The sequence below is a fragment of the Oncorhynchus nerka genome, linkage group LG14 (assembly GCF_034236695.1).
Source record: "Oncorhynchus nerka isolate Pitt River linkage group LG14, Oner_Uvic_2.0, whole genome shotgun sequence".
Taxonomy (NCBI): Eukaryota; Metazoa; Chordata; class Actinopteri; order Salmoniformes; family Salmonidae; genus Oncorhynchus; species Oncorhynchus nerka.
The window spans coordinates 63,635,035-63,650,928 of NC_088409.1; the positions used below are offsets into that span (position 1 = coordinate 63,635,035).

Sequence of the window (15,894 nt, forward strand, 5' to 3'; positions counted from 1 at the left end):
AGTCTCCTCTGAACAGTTGATGTTGAGATGTGTCTGTCACCTGAAGCATATATTAGGGCTGCAATTTCTGAGGCTGGTAACTCTAATGAACTTATCCTCTGCAGCAGAGGTAACTCTGGGTCTTCCTTTCCTGTGGCGGTCCTCATGAGAGCCAGTTTCATAATAGCGCTGGATGGTGTTTGCGATAACACTTGAAGAAAGTGAAAGAAGTTCTTGAAATGTTCCGAATTCACTGACCTTCATGTCTTAAAGATGGACTGTCATTTCTCTTTGCTTATTTGAGCTGTTCTTTCCATAATAATGACTTGGTCTTTTACCAAATAGGGCTATCTTCTGTATACCACCCCTACCTTTACCTTGTCACAACACAACTGATTGGCTCAAATGCATTAAGAAGGAAAGAAATTCCACAAATTAACTTTAAACAAGGCACACCCGTTAATTGAAATGCATTCCTGATTACTACCTCATGAAGCTGGTTGAGAGAATGCCAAGAGTGTGCAAAGCTGTCATCAAGGCAAAGGGTGGCTACTTTGAAGAATCTAAAATATATATGATTTGTTTAACACTTTTTTGGTTACTACATGATTCCATATGTGTTATTTCACAGTTTTGATAACCTCACTATTATTGTTTTAGAAAATAGTAAAAATAAAGAAAACCCCTTGAATGAGTAGGTGTGTCAAAACTTTTGACTGGTACTGTATATATATATATATACACACACACACACACACACACACACACACACGTTCTTCCCGTTAATGTTACCGAGTTAATTACTGTCAAACTGTACAGCAACCTTTTGACCTGCTACACAAGAACGACGACAGCTTCGATAGGTGCCTGAAAGTAGATTGTGTGTGTGTGATGGCACAAAGCTGACTAAGGGAGTAAGAGAGCAGATCTGAATCTGACCTGTGTTGTCTGCCAGGTAGCCGTCTCTGGCAGAGTGAAGTCTGTCCATACAGTCCAGAGATGCCTGACACCTGGACGCCAGGTAGTCTACACACAAGGAGGGTACACAGTAAGGGGGAGGCATCTTCCACCATACAAACACACCACTATGAAGGGACATCATCCAACATCACACACACACACAGCACGGGTTTCACAATGTAGCATCATCTCAGACGGTCGGAGGGACAGACAGGAACAAAGCTGTAATCAGGTGTGCCTAAGACAGAGGTTGGAGAGGGTTAGAGGCTGACCTGCAGAGCTGGTGCAGCTGATATGTGCTGGGTCGTCAAGCTGGGCCAGTGAGTCCTGGACTATCCTCTCTGCCTCCTCCACAGCCCCCTGTAGGGTGGACCAGCGGGCTGCCACCAGCTGCCTCTCCAGGGCCTGCTCCCTGCTCTCCTATCCACACAGGGTCAGTGAGAGAATCAGATATCACACACGCTCACTGAGAGGCTGAAACACAGGCCACACGCACACAAACAGCTACCTCCCCTGAAACGCACCTTCTCATTGAGTTGGTTCTGTAGGGCCTCGGCAGTCTTCACTCCACTTTCCCTCTCACTGGCCAGGCTGCTCTGAACATGCTCTAGCTCCTCCCCCAGGCCTGCAAGCTCCTCCTCTTTCTTCAACAAGGATCCCGCTAGCTCCACCTTCTCCGATTCCACAGTCGAGAGCTGCGAACTGAGCTCCTCACTCGACTGAGATTGAGAGAGACAGAGAGAAGGAAAGTGAGTGAATTGTCAATTGTCAAAGATCCCAGCCACCCCAGTCATAGACTGTTCTCTCTGCTACTGCATGGCAAGCGGTACCGGAGCGCCAAGTCTAGGACCAAAAGGCTCCTTAACATCTTCTACCCCCGAGCCATAAGACTCCTGAACAGGTAAGCAAATGGCTACCCGGACTATTTGCATTGTGTCCCGCCCCCCAACCCCTTTTACGCTGCTGCTACTCTCTGTTTATCATGTATGCATAGTCACTAACTAACATACATACTACCTCAATTAGCCCAATTAGCCCAACTAACCGGTGCCCCCGCACATTGGCTACCCGGGACTATCTGCATTGTGTCCCGCCACCCCCCACTCCCTCTTTTACGCTACTGCTGCTCTCTGTTCATCATATATGCATAGTCACTTTAACCATATCTACATGTACATACTACCTCAATCAGCCTGACTAACCGGTGTCTGTATATAGCCTCGCTACTGTATATAGCCCCTCTACTGTATATAGCCTCTCTACTGTATATAGCCCCTCTACTGTATATAGCCTCTCTACTGTATATAGCCTCGCTACTGTATATAGCCTCGCTACTGTATATAGCCTCGCTACTGTATATAGCCTCGCTACTGTATATAGCCCCTCTACTGTATATAGCCCCTCTACTGTATATAGCCCCGCTACTGTATATAGCCCCGCTACTGTATATAGCCCCGCTACTGTATATAGCCCCGCTACTGTATATAGCCCCGCTACTGTATATAGCCCCTCTACTGTATATAGCCTCTCTACTGTATATAGCCTCGCTACTGTATATAGCCTCTCTACTGTATATAGCCTCGCTACTGTATATAGCCTCGCTACTGTATATAGCCCCTCTACTGTATATAGCCCCTCTACTGTATATAGCCCCTCTACTGTATATAGCCCCTCTACTGTATATAGCCCCTCTACTGTATAGCCCCTCTACTGTATATAGCCCTCTACTGTATATAGCCCCGCTACTGTATATAGCCCCGCTACTGTATATAGCCCCTCTACTGTATATAGCCCCTCTACTGTATATAGCCCTCTACTGTATATAGCCCCTCTACTGTATATAGCCCCTCTACTGTATATAGCCCTCTACTGTATATAGCCCCGCTACTGTATATAGCCTCGCTACTGTATATAGCCCCTCTACTGTATATAGCCCCTCTACTGTATATAGCTGTATATAGCCTCGCTACTGTATATAGCCCGCTACTGTATATAGCCTCGCTACTGTATATAGCCCGCTACTGTATATAGCCCCTCTACTGTATATAGCCCCTCTACTGTATATAGCCTCGCTACTGTATATAGCCCCTCTACTGTATATAGCCCCTCTACTGTATATAGCCCCTCTACTGTATATAGCCCTCTACTGTATATAGCCCTCTACTGTATATAGCCCCTCTACTGTATATAGCCCCTACTGTATATAGCCTCTACTGTATATAGCCCCTCTACTGTATATAGCCCCTCTACTGTATATAGCCCCGCTACTGTATATAGCCCCTACTGTATATAGCCTCGCTACTGTATATAGCCCCTCTACTGTATATAGCCCCTCTACTGTATATAGCCCCTCTACTGTATATAGCCCCTCTACTGTATATAGCCCGCTACTGTATATAGCCCCTCTACTGTATATAGCCCTCTACTGTATATAGCCCTCTACTGTATATAGCCCCTCTACTGTATATAGCCCCTCTACTGTATATAGCCCCTCTACTGTATATAGCCCCTCTACTGTATATAGCCCCTCTACTGTATATAGCCCCTCTACTGTATATAGCCCCTCTACTGTATATAGCCCCTCTACTGTATATAGCCTCGCTACTGTATATAGCCTCGCTACTGTATATAGCCCCTCTACTGTATATAGCCCCTCTACTGTATATAGCCCCTCTACTGTATATAGCCCCTCTACTGTATATAGCCCCTCTACTGTATATAGCCCCTCTACTGTATATAGCCTCTCTACTGTATATAGCCCCTCTACTGTATATAGCCCCTCTACTGTATATAGCCCCTCTACTGTATATAGCCCCTCTACTGTATATAGCCTCGCTACTGTATATAGTCGTTTTACTGTTGTTTTTATTTCTTTACCTAATGCCTATTTTTTACTTAAAAATTGCACTGTTGGTTAGGGCCTGTAAGTAAGCATTTCACTATAAGGGCTACACCTGTTGTATTCGGCACACGTGACAAATTAACTTTGATTTAAGTGGGGGGGGGGGGGGGGAACAGTATGATACACATACAGTATTTTAGAATCGTACCTATCCCTGTGTTTATCTGCTGAAATGAACAACAAGGCTCACACACTATACACTCCTAATAACACATTTTTAATGGTGACTACGCCCTAAGTGCTAGGAGATGTGGATATGACAACTGCCATTCTTCTACTCTCCCTCACCTGTTTGTGGGCACCCTCCTGAGCATGCGAACAGGAATGTGAAACGGGAAGAAAGAGTTTGTAAGTGAAATGTGTGACAGAGTATGTGTGTGAGGACAGGAGGGAGTGGTTGTGTGAGGGAGAATTAGAAAAGAAGGGGGTAGGGTGAGAGAGAAGTGAGTGTGTTGATTCAGAAATAGGGTTGGCAGGAGTGAAGAGTGGTAGGCCTGCCTACACACTGTCGGATCACGCTCCACACAACCCCCCCCCCTCCACACACACACACACAGATGGGTAGAAGAGTAACATGGAGTTGGGGAATGTAAAGATAGAAGACAGAGTAAAGAAAACGTGAAGGTGTCAGGGTGAGGTCAAGTGGAGTAGAGTGGAGAGGAGAGGAGTGTACTGTTGGGTGAGTGTTTTTGGCTAGAGAGTTGGCCACCTGTTGGGACGAGGCCATGATGCTTTTCAGGGTGTCTAGCTCCACCCTACTGGAGATCAGCTCCCTCTGCAGCTCCTGCAGCTGCTCCACCTGTTCCTGCTCCTGAAGGGGGACAGAGGCGGGAGAGACGGAGAAAGGAGGGGGAGAGAGATGTCATCTGCTAGGTCTCCATCCCTCTACCTCAGTTTATTCTGAGGGGTTTTCCTACCTCTCTAACACCTACATGTACAGCAAGGCATCTCAGTTATACAATGAGATCGAGAGAGAAGGTTTCAATGTACTGTAGTATAAAGATGTTAAGTGTATTACATTTGAAGTCATCTGTGTCCATGAAAGTGAGAGAGCGAGAGAGGGGGGAAAAGAGAGCGAGAGAAGGGGAAAGAGAGAGAGAGAGAGAGAGAGAGAGGGGGGAAACGGTATTTCAGGACAACGTGTGCCTTGCCCTCACCTGTCTCTCCGCGGCCTCCTGGGCAGCCTTGACCTTCTCCTGCATCTCTCTCCTCACGCTGTCCACCTCGTCCTGAGCCGCCCGCGCCACCGTCATCTGACGAGTCACCTCCGCGTTCTAAAGCCACAAACAGAAAAACACAAGATTTTTTAGGGGAGGGAAGAGCTTTTAGAATTACAAACAAGAAATTTGGAGGAAACGTGTGAGCATTGCTGCTAGAAGTGTATTCTCCGTAGAAATGTTGTAGTACAGCATGGATAGGGAGTCCCTGTTCACACCCTGTTCACACCCTACTCCTGACCCCTCTCCCTTGGCCAAAACACCTCTGATGTTTGCAGTTCGCTAAGTGAAATCTCCACCACTACACTGTTCATACATATCCAGACCCTTCAGATCTGCAAACAAGGGTGAGGGCCAAGGGTGAGGGAGCAAAAGGGCACTGGCTGAGAGGGGTAGGAGTCAGCCTGCACCATGAGTCTGGGGGGGTGAGGTTCTTTGATCGTAAGGGGTCTGGATGGACCTACCTTCCTCAGCAGGTCAGCGTGACTCTGCACCAGCTCTGTGTACTTCTCTTTCAGCTTGACGTAGCGCTGCTCGTTGGCCACCGCTTTCCCTGAGACACATGGACAGACAGCGCTGTTACTGTCACAACAGTCACAGAGGACTGAACACACGTTAACTAACAAAACACATGTGAAGTGGTATAGATGGGTACTGGAGTGTCGGATGGTAGTGGGTAACTGCTAGAAGGTGGAGTTGTGCAGATGTGCCCTTGCTCTCTCTGGACTCACTCTCGATCTCGGTGAGGCTTCGCTGCTCTTTCTCTGTGTCCTCTTTGACCCGGCGCAGGTCGTCAAGCTCCGCCCTCAGGAACTCGCTCTCTCCCAACGCCTGCATTCTCAGGTGGCTCTGCTCTGCTAGCTCCGCCTCTAGCTCATTGACACGCCCGCGTAGCGCCTGGCACAGACGCCCACTCTGAGAGAGAGAGAGAGAGAGAGAGAGAGAGAGAGAGAGAGAGAGAGAGAGAGAGAGAGGAGGGACAGAATGTTATGGTTCAACAGTGTGTAAACACGCTGCCTCAGAAGTTCAGGCATTATGGAGAACTGCCTCTGTAGTGACTCAAGTGCCTCATTAAACCTCCTCACCTCCAATCTGAAGGACTCCAGTTCCTCCCTGAGGGCCTGGATCTCCCGTGTCAGCTGCTCGATCAGGCGGTCCCTAATGGAAACAGGACAGGACAAGGTTGTGTTCATTAGGCAAAAAAAAAAACGGAAGAAAATGGGCCAAAACAGAAAAAGGACTAACTGGACGTGGCCAATGATAAAAGCGTATTTTCCGTTGCAAAACGTTTTGGTACGGTGTGCCCAGGCCATACCTCAGCTGCAGGGCTTTCAGTTTGTCACACAATTCAGACCAATCTATACAGACAAAGGATATCCTACAAATGTCAAATTTGGTCATCCAGAGTGTAGCCAGTTTGGTTCTGTTGTCTTACTTGTCGTCCTTGCGCATCCCGTTCTGATTGTTGAAATTGAAGGGGTCCGTGGCGGCGGACGTGCCAAAGAGGTCGTCGAACCTGGGCTCTACCACAGTAGCCTAGTCGGAACCAACACAGCAAGACAGACAGTCAGCCAGCCAGACAGACAGACAGTCAGCCAGCCAGCCAGCCAGCCAGCCAGCCAGCCAGCCGTTCTATAGGCTTTAGGTTTCATTAGGTTAAGTTGACAGACACAGATACTGTACAACAAAGACAGAGGACAGAAGGGGCACCGTTTGTAACATGCCATATTCTGTAAAAAAATAAAAATATTCCATGCCACAGGAATGGGATAAGTTTGAGTCAGCGAGCGCACAAAATTCATCTTTCACACACAATATGGCATGTTACAAACGGCGCATGTTACAAACGAAAGCAGTACTGGGACATGTTCAGATGGGCTACCGGCTGGACGGGGATGTCGGTATCCACCAGGTCCTCTGTCACCAGGTCCACCATGTGTTCCGTCTCGGGGGAGGACGACTCAGCCGGGATGACTACCACCGGACTGATGTGCTCCGACAACGCCGACGCCCGCAGGAAGTTAGGTGGGTTCTGACAGCGGAGAGAGAGAGAGAGAGAGAGAGACACACACAAGACAATTAATCAAATTGTATTTGTATAGCACTTAACCCAAGTAGCTGAACAGCAACCTGGGCCCAAATTCCTCAAGAGGAAGCAAGGGGCAACAGAGAAAATGGGAGACTACGTGCATGTGCATGGGTGTGAGCGTGTGTGAATGATACAGTATTTACTTGATAATACACAGCAGAGATCCAGTCTAATCTACAGGCTAGTTCAGGAGGACTCCAGGCCTTACCTCAGGTAACTGTGGGATCTGAATGAGCCTCTTGAAGTACTGCAGGTTACTGGAGCGGTAGAACAGACTCTTCAGCCTAGCAGAGACGACACACACACGGATGAAACACTCTACCTTCATCATCACACCTTCAGCACTGCAGGCGATAGCGCACTATGTGCCCTGGTCAAAACTAGTGCACCATATAGGGAATAGGGTGCTATTTGAGACGCTGTCCATGACTTGTGCGTGAACTCACTTCTTGAACTGCTCCTGGAAGCGGTCTCTGTGGCCCTGGAGTGTGTCAGCAGGAAGGCCTGGAACAGACAGACAAACAGATCAGAGTTTTGGAATGTGTGTGTGTGTGTGTGTATGAAACTACTGAAAATGTGTGTGTACTAAGGTTTTAGCCATTTCCTAACCCCATGATATGACCAGGAAAATTATGTGAATGTCGTGCCCTTGGAATAGCCACAGTTTTTCTGGGACAGTCACAGGAAAAACTGTTGGCCCTAGATTAGTAGTCAAGTATGAGTTATTCAGGCTGTCACTCTGCAATTTGTCCAGCGGGTGGCGTGCGTGTTGGACTCACAGGAGTGCAGCTTGAAGAGCAGCTTGACGGTGTAGTCGTACAAGTGGCTGCTGTCCAGGATGACCTGGATCAGGGGAGCCAGGCGACACTGGCCCGCCGCCGTCACCGACACAGACCGCGACATGTCCAGGGAGCTGAACACTGCAAGGGATGACACACACACATCAGTGATCATCTTGCTCTATCACTCTCTCTCACACACACACACACACGTGTGTGACTGTCACACACAAAAAAAGGCACACACTGTTTGTTCACGCAGGTGGTTAGGAACCGCTGCTCTAGACTGAATCAACCAATGAGTATGTACTCCAAGTCTCTCTTTCTTCCTCTCTCATTACAGCTCTCTTTCAGTCCCTCCATCTCCTTTGCACTCCCTCCCTCCCGCTCTGATGCCAGTCCCTACAGACCCAGTCGTTCCCTCCACACAGAGGTGTGGTTTCCTGTACAGTCAAACCCAGACACACATACACCTCTCAGCTCCTGGGTGACGTGATGCTTTAGCCTGCAAAACATCTCTCCTGATGGGAGGCAAAGGGTGTGTGTGTGTGTGATGAGAAGAGGTGGAGACAGGGTAGAAATTAGTCCTACTGAGTGTTCAAATGGAGGAAGAAGGGCACTCATGTTGAGATAGAAGGAAGATGTGTGTTTTATTTTGTGAAGAGCTTATAGTGGCCGAGAGACAGGAGAGTACTGTATAGCTCTGTTTTAATGTCCATACTAGTATACTACTTTCAATTAAGCAATTTATTGGGCACACATTCTAAGTGGTATGCTAGTGTGGATATTGGGACGTAGCCTATGAAGCCAAAACCAGGGTTATGTTCATTAGGCACCAAACGGAAGAGAATGGACAAGTACAGAAAGGGACTACCTAGACTTGTCCAATAAGAAACACTCATGTTTGTTTTCCGTTGCAAAACTTTTTCCGTTGACTACGCGGATGAACATGACCCTGACATATAAAAGCTAGAACCAGATGGTTGTTAGTGAACGCTGAGGGTCATGTTATGTCACAACATCTTTAGATAAGCGTGGTTGCAGAGGAGAGATGGAGAGAGAGAGACAGGAATAGCTTACCACCGAGGAATAGGTTGAGCTCACACTCCAGGTAGTCGAACATCTCTACTGTCAACTGGAAGCTGTAGTGAGAGGACACACACAAACGCAGAGAGGGGTTGGATTGGAGTGTTCACAGCATGTACAAAGTGGAGGAGGCTGTAAGACCTATGTAGCAATGAACCAGAGTTGGTTTGTCTACATATAACAATAGTCATATGCTATAGAGTATCTAATAGAAGGCAATAACCAATACATTCTTCATTTTCAATACTTTTAATTATGATTACAAGGGAACATTGGGGATATATTAGAATATGTATCATTATAGATCCAGCCCTCTGTGGTTTGTTGAAAACAACAAAGGCAAGCGACACTCACAAGTTGTTGACGTCGTTCTCTCCCGCCTCGTCAAGCTGCCTGTTTGACATCTGAAGGTTGCCGGGGAAACGGGGATTCTGAGGGGAGAGAGAAGAACGAGTCATATCAGAACGGTCTGAATCTCAATTGTATTTTCTTGCTCCCTCGTCTCATCTCTCCTTGTCCTTCTCAAAACGTATCGGAGGAGAAGATTCGAGGGGAGGAACCTCAGATCTTCTGCTCCAATGTGCTTTGAGAAGGAGATGAGGAGAGAGGACGTGAGGATTCAAAGAAATACAATTTAGATTTAACCTCGTTTTTTTTCACTTCAGTAGGCATCTCCATCTCCAGGAACAATGACTAAAAACCCCAGAGCAACACCAAGTCTGCTGCCTGCAGTATATCACTGAGATTAGCTATCTATTAACTACTGATTTCTAAAAGGCAATTCGTTTTAGAATAGTGTTTCTGTGTGAGGAATATCCTTAGAGAAGGGTATATGCGAGAGACCGAGAGAGAGAGAGAGAGAGACAGACAGACGAGGGAGACTGGTCAGCCTGTCGTTCATACAGGCTGGGGTACTACTCACTTTGATGTGGAACTCCATCTTGGTGATAAGCAGTTTGAGGTAGATGCTGCACAACTTCCCATATCCTTCACTCAGGTGACCCTGAGGGCAGAGGGGAAAAGGGGAACAGATGGAGTCAGAGGCCTGAGAGAGAGACCAGATCAAATTGAGATAGACATGGTCTTCTCCAGGGCCTTGGGAGAGTTCCAAAGGAGTCGCTAGTTGCTGACGTTGCAGAAGGTTTTTTATCATTAAATCAAATTGATCTTCTTCTGCAATGTCTTGCACTGCATGAGTGCAGGCCTGTGTGTGTGTTTGTTTGTTAGTGGTACGCAGGTCAGCTTGTTGTTCACCTGCACCCCCTCGCAATTGCTAACCCATCCGCAACCGCCCGATAATATGTGATAATGTGAACATTTGAGGCCCACACCCGACCCTAACCCCTTAATAAAGCAAATGCGCTGTAGGCTAGTCAGTGACGGCAAAAACTATTTTTGACAAGGGGTGCAGGATTTGTTTTGCCCGATTTAGACATATTTCTGCTTGTAATTGTTATAATCTATAATTAGATACATTTAGCTTCTCTTATGTCATTAAATGTTGGCCTAGAAGACTAAAACTTTTGCTCACCAGAATAATGTAATAAGTGGATAGAATGAATGTTTGAATCTAGTTGAAGTCGGTAAAGTTATCTTCGTCGTCTCTGCTCCTTTCACGGAGCAAAGACGTTTATAGACCGGGGAGAAAATGCAATAATTATTCTTTTTTTAAACGGGAAAGATTTTCTGTAGATCAGTTTGACCGGTTGTAAGGAAAGAGAAAGCTGTGAAAACAACCCAACATGTTTCTGACAAGTTTTCAGTTCGGCTTGGATGCATATTTTGTGTGGTTGAAATACTAAATCAGCTTTTATGACGCTGATCAGAATCCCCTTTATTTGCCAAGTACATTTACACATAACTCAGAATTCCACTTGGCGATATGATGCTGCTAGTGAAAGACAACATTTAGAGACAGAATACAGACAACAGATTTGACACATTATATAAAAGATATGTATCGTCTGTAAAGGGGCTAAATGCACATTCACATTCTCTCAAGATGCTAAAAGATCTAAATCTTGTTCCCCAGTCAAAATGTTGGGATGCTTAATTCTGCAGGAGATATTATTAAGGCTGTGAGATGTTATAGACCTACAGTCAGTGTCCAGATTTCAGTTACTATTGAACCCATCTGAACAGTAGGTTACAGTTCCCTTGACATGCCATAGGCCTATGGCGTGCGTACAGTCAAGCCCTAAAGTTAGGCTCATGCACTTATGCCAGATAGCCTAAAATAATGAAATATTATAGAATGATACATATGGAATTTTTAAGGTATTGTTTTCTCTTTATTCAACCACACAATATTTCATGACCCTAAACCCACTCGCCCGCAGATATAACCACGGTGACTGCGGGTTATGAGTCAACCCATGCATCACTAGTGTGCATGTGTGTGTGTGTCAGAATGAATAGCCAGCTATAAAGTAAATAGCTTCTTCTCACTTCCCTTTCTTTGGACCCTCGGTGTGTTGTCACAACAGGAAGGAAGCAGTACTGACTGGTCATCAAGGTCACTCTCCCAGAGTCCTAGTATATTTTGTACCATCAGTAAATACCAAGAGAGACCCAACTAAGTGTACTTCCAGGAAAAGGTTACTTGTCAGCATTAGCCTCTACTGCTCCCCCGTCCATCCTGCTCACTGAATGCACGGGCAGTAAACGGTTAGGCTTTTCCACTGTACTGCTGCAACCCAGAGGCAACTCTTTTGTTGAAATGTGGTTATTTCATGTAAACGTTTTACTGATGCCAAATTAACAGTCCTAAATCAATCCTTTAACTGGATGGAAACATTTGTTTCAGTCCACAGTCAGCCCTCCAAAAGAGTGTAAATATATTGTCTATACACAGTAGCACCATTAGAATACCATAACAACAGTGTGTGTGTTGTTGAGTCTGACTCCGGTTTAGCAGGACCACATTGCTGGGTGACTGTCACCTATTAGAATGTTTGTTACTCAGATGGCGATGGCAACACTAACTGACAGCAGACCGGCATGGACGCACCACACTGATATTGCGTTGAGGGGAAATAATGAGGGAGATCATGATTTTACCCCCTAGTCAATGTACAGTATATGACATGCGTGTTCTAAAAATCACACCATATTCCCTATATTAGGATTGTCCCCAAATAAATAAATATTGGTAGACCGAAAGTTTGTTATTCGTGTATCTTTCCATATATAGACACACCCTATGTGTTTTTTATAAAATCAACTATACTGAACTAAAGTATAAACGTAACATGTAAAGTGTCCGTCCCATGTTTCATGAGCTGAAATAAAAGATTTATGAATTTTTACATATGCACAAAAAGCTTATTTCTCTCAAATATTCTGCACAAATTAGTTTACATCTCTGTTAGTGAGCATTTCTCCTTTGCCAAGATAATCCATCCACCTGATAGGTGTGGCATATCAAGAAGTTGATTAAACAGCATCACCATTACACAGATGCACCTTGTGCTGGGGACAATAACAGGCCACTTTAAAATGTGCAGTTGTCACACAACACAATGCCAAAGACATCTCAAGTTGAGGTAGCGTGCAATTGGCATGCTGACTGCAGGAATGTCCCCCAGAGCTGTTGCCAAATAATTTAATATTAATTTCTCTACCATAAGCCGCCTTCAACATCATTTTAGAGAATTTGGCAGTACGTCCAACCGGCCTGACAACCACAGACCACGTGTAATCACACCAGCCCAGGAACTCCACATCAGGCTTCTTCACCTGTGGGATCATCTGAGACCAGCCTCCCGGACAGCTGATGGAACTGAGGAGTATTTCTGTCTGTAATAAAGCCCTTTTGTGGGGAAAAACTCATTCTGATTGGCTGGGCCTATGAACTCCCAGACTGGGCTGCACCCCTGCCCAGTCATGTGAAATCCATAGATTAGGGCCTAATGACTGATTTCCTTATATGAAATGAAACATGTTGCATTTATATTTTGTTCAATACATGTGCATTGAGCTTGTCTGATGCTTTAAGCGCACTGTTTGATGAAATAAGACACAAATTACTCAAAAAGGGAGCCAGAGATCAAGATAACCAGAAGAAAGAAACCTTAACTTGACGCAACCATCCTCCTCCCGCTCCTGCTGGCTTCGCAGATTCTGCCGTTATTATCCGGAATTGGTCAGTAAACAACTTTTTTCATGTGGAATGCCAATTTATCTTACCATTTCTACCAATCTGTGTGTCAGTTATGGTTTTCATATGCACATGTGTGGAAAAGTTTAATTTAATAACGTCTTCGTATATCAAAATCATTGTCAAGTGGTTAATCAAAATCTAAATGAAAATGATACAAACCTAAAAAAAAGTAACTATTGCCATCTATGTAAAAATAGCCCACATAAAGCCAACAAATAAAAACATTGCAGCCTGCAGGTAGAAAATATCCTGTTGAAAATAAATATCCTATGAATCACATTGGCCATGCATGGCCTGCCTGCAACGAACTTGAAACGTTATATCAACTATTAAGTTGGGTCTAGGGCTGTTGCGGTGACCGTATTACTGACACACATGAAGGCAGTCAAATTCCACGTGTCCGTTTAGTCGCGGTAATTCGGCTTCGCCCAGCTCTGATGCTGCCGATGGTCATAAGCAGCCTACCAAACTTGCTAACTGCCTGATACTCAGCACTCTATTGTTCCTCTAATCACTCTGGCATCAATGCAAATGTGATCGAAAATTTAATCAAGCACTTCATGAGCCCCCATGAGCTCATGTTGTGCAACATTTTCATTGGCCATGCAATTGCGCAAGAAAACAGAGTTATGGCCTCTATTAAAAAGAGCAGGATCCCATCAGCTTTCTAAAGGCTAGGCCTACTATATTTATTCCTCAACTTTCCTAATACTCAACAAATTGCTTATCTTTACAACAGGAGTATAGCCTACCTGGCTGGGGTAACAATGACAAAAGAAAATACATAGAAATTGAACCAAGGGGATAGCTGTCCTCCATTCCCTTTTTAAGTGCATAGATGACATATTTTTTTCCCATGTCCCTGTTTCAGGATAAGTGCATGACAACGGTCCATTCTAAATCAAAACAAATTTCACACATATATTATTTAGTATATGTAAAGACAAGATTAAATCAAGAATAGCCTGATGGGTGACAATGTTAGCCTATCACTTGTAAATGATACACTATCCCTTGTGAATTATGACCAGCGTAAGGCAAGAGACGATGCCTTTTTTCCTCCCCCTCGTCTTTTTCGAATCATAGTCACACACCTAGCCCATAGGCTTGTATCATACCTTAGGTGGGCAAATATCTTAAAATGAAGCACATTAATCTGTTTTACAAGGGGTGTAGAGCCTAATTGACATACATAAGCAGCGCGTGAGCTTTAAGAAGATCATTTTCACCATAAAAATGCACATTAATAATAAAAGCATTACATGCATAGTCGCATTTGCGGTCACTTTTGATAATGGTGTTTTCCTGCTATTGGAACAGCTGTGCTTCTGTGTGCACATTGCTGCACTAATAATGTGTTAATATAATAGTTTACCAACGTTTGAAGCTAAATGTTCTGATCTGTTGCGTCAGCCACATTGTGTAAAAAATTTTCGTTTTTTTATGCTAGTGGTTGTATGTATTAATTTGGGATCTAGTGCAGTATATAGGAAATGGGTGCCATTTCCAACGCAGCCAATGTGTCCATGCCAGCCTGCCGGTTAAGAGTGGTAGACATGAAGACTGGGGCTGAGAATTGTTCCTGGTCTGGTTGGGAAGGGCCTTAGGGCCGTAATGCCAACCATCAGTGCTGTTTCCTGATCCTTACCCACATTCTACTCATGTCACTCAGGTCAGCCTTGTTCCTCATCGAGTCCTTTATCACCTGAACACACAGAGACAGAAAGAACATTTAGACAAGGCTGATACTGATACAACAGAGAGACCACTACACGTGAAGTTGTACTGTATGCATTGTGTGGGTGTGTTCTAGAAAGCCAGTGTGTTGGGCGATTGCCTGAGTCCTCAGAAGTGAATGAATGTGTATGGGGGTGTGTGAACAGCACTATGCTGATACTTTGCATGGTGGATGATGCTATTTCTTGGAGGTAGTAGCTACTGTGGCTAAACTGGTGGTTGTCATCTCACTGTACGGTAGGATACATTAATAGAAGTAGAGGCTATGTAGCCTGGTCCCAGAACTGTTTGTGTTTGGCATGACTTGGCAAGGCAGCACATCCAGATCTTGGACCAGACTAATAGCTATTCTGAATTAAGTGCAAATCTTAAATGATATTCCCTATGGGCCGGTTTCTTGGACCCAGACTACGCATAGTCCTGGACTTAAAAGCATGGTCAATGGAGAATCTCCATTTAAAAATTGGTTTTAGTCCAGGACTAAACTTAATCTGTTTCTGGGAAACCACCCCTATATTTAGTTGACCTAAACCTTATTTTACCAGGCAAATGAACTGAAAACACATTCTCATTTACAGCAATGACCTTGGAAAGAGATGCAGGGGAGAGGACAGGAGAGGGGTTGAAATTAGCCAATTGGAATCTGGGGATGAGGAGGGCCAGATTAGGAATTAAGACGGGGCGACCAGGGTTAACACCCCTAGTCTTGGGATAAGTGTTGTGGGATCTAAGTGATCACAGAGCATCAGTCTCCCATTTTAGCCCTACCCTGCTTGGCTTCAAACCAAATCCAGCAGAGTAATAAACAGGGAATATAGTATCATTCGAGACTTCTTGAGCACAAGTCTATGGAGAGATGGGCATGTCCCTGGTGTGCACTATGTTCAGGGTGGTGTTCATTAGGGACCAAAGGAAAACGTAGTGAAACAGGGAGGAACTGACAAGTCTTGTCCAATAATAAATGCTCATTTCAGTTTTCTGCT

General features: G+C 45.1%; 1 protein-coding gene across 3 annotated transcripts in view; it reads right to left on the reverse strand.

The window, feature by feature from the left end:
- Positions 1 to 15,894, reverse strand: part of LOC115141678 (huntingtin-interacting protein 1-like) — a 49,371-nt gene that overhangs the window by 11,311 nt on the left and 22,166 nt on the right. For all 3 annotated transcript variants that reach the window (XM_065000258.1, XM_065000257.1, XM_065000259.1), the window contains exons 4-20: positions 14,823 to 14,879; positions 9,935 to 10,015; positions 9,367 to 9,443; positions 9,007 to 9,068; positions 7,927 to 8,067; positions 7,594 to 7,651; positions 7,356 to 7,431; positions 6,941 to 7,090; positions 6,494 to 6,594; positions 6,144 to 6,216; positions 5,790 to 5,973; positions 5,523 to 5,611; positions 4,999 to 5,115; positions 4,551 to 4,652; positions 1,464 to 1,658; positions 1,212 to 1,359; positions 919 to 1,005 (exon numbers count right to left, since the gene is read on the reverse strand). In XM_065000258.1, coding sequence (XP_064856330.1) covers positions 919 to 1,005; positions 1,212 to 1,359; positions 1,464 to 1,658; positions 4,551 to 4,652; positions 4,999 to 5,115; positions 5,523 to 5,611; positions 5,790 to 5,973; positions 6,144 to 6,216; positions 6,494 to 6,594; positions 6,941 to 7,090; positions 7,356 to 7,431; positions 7,594 to 7,651; positions 7,927 to 8,067; positions 9,007 to 9,068; positions 9,367 to 9,443; positions 9,935 to 10,015; positions 14,823 to 14,879 — 1,798 coding nt within the window. The remainder of the gene's footprint in view (positions 1 to 918; positions 1,006 to 1,211; positions 1,360 to 1,463; positions 1,659 to 4,550; positions 4,653 to 4,998; positions 5,116 to 5,522; positions 5,612 to 5,789; positions 5,974 to 6,143; positions 6,217 to 6,493; positions 6,595 to 6,940; positions 7,091 to 7,355; positions 7,432 to 7,593; positions 7,652 to 7,926; positions 8,068 to 9,006; positions 9,069 to 9,366; positions 9,444 to 9,934; positions 10,016 to 14,822; positions 14,880 to 15,894) is intronic.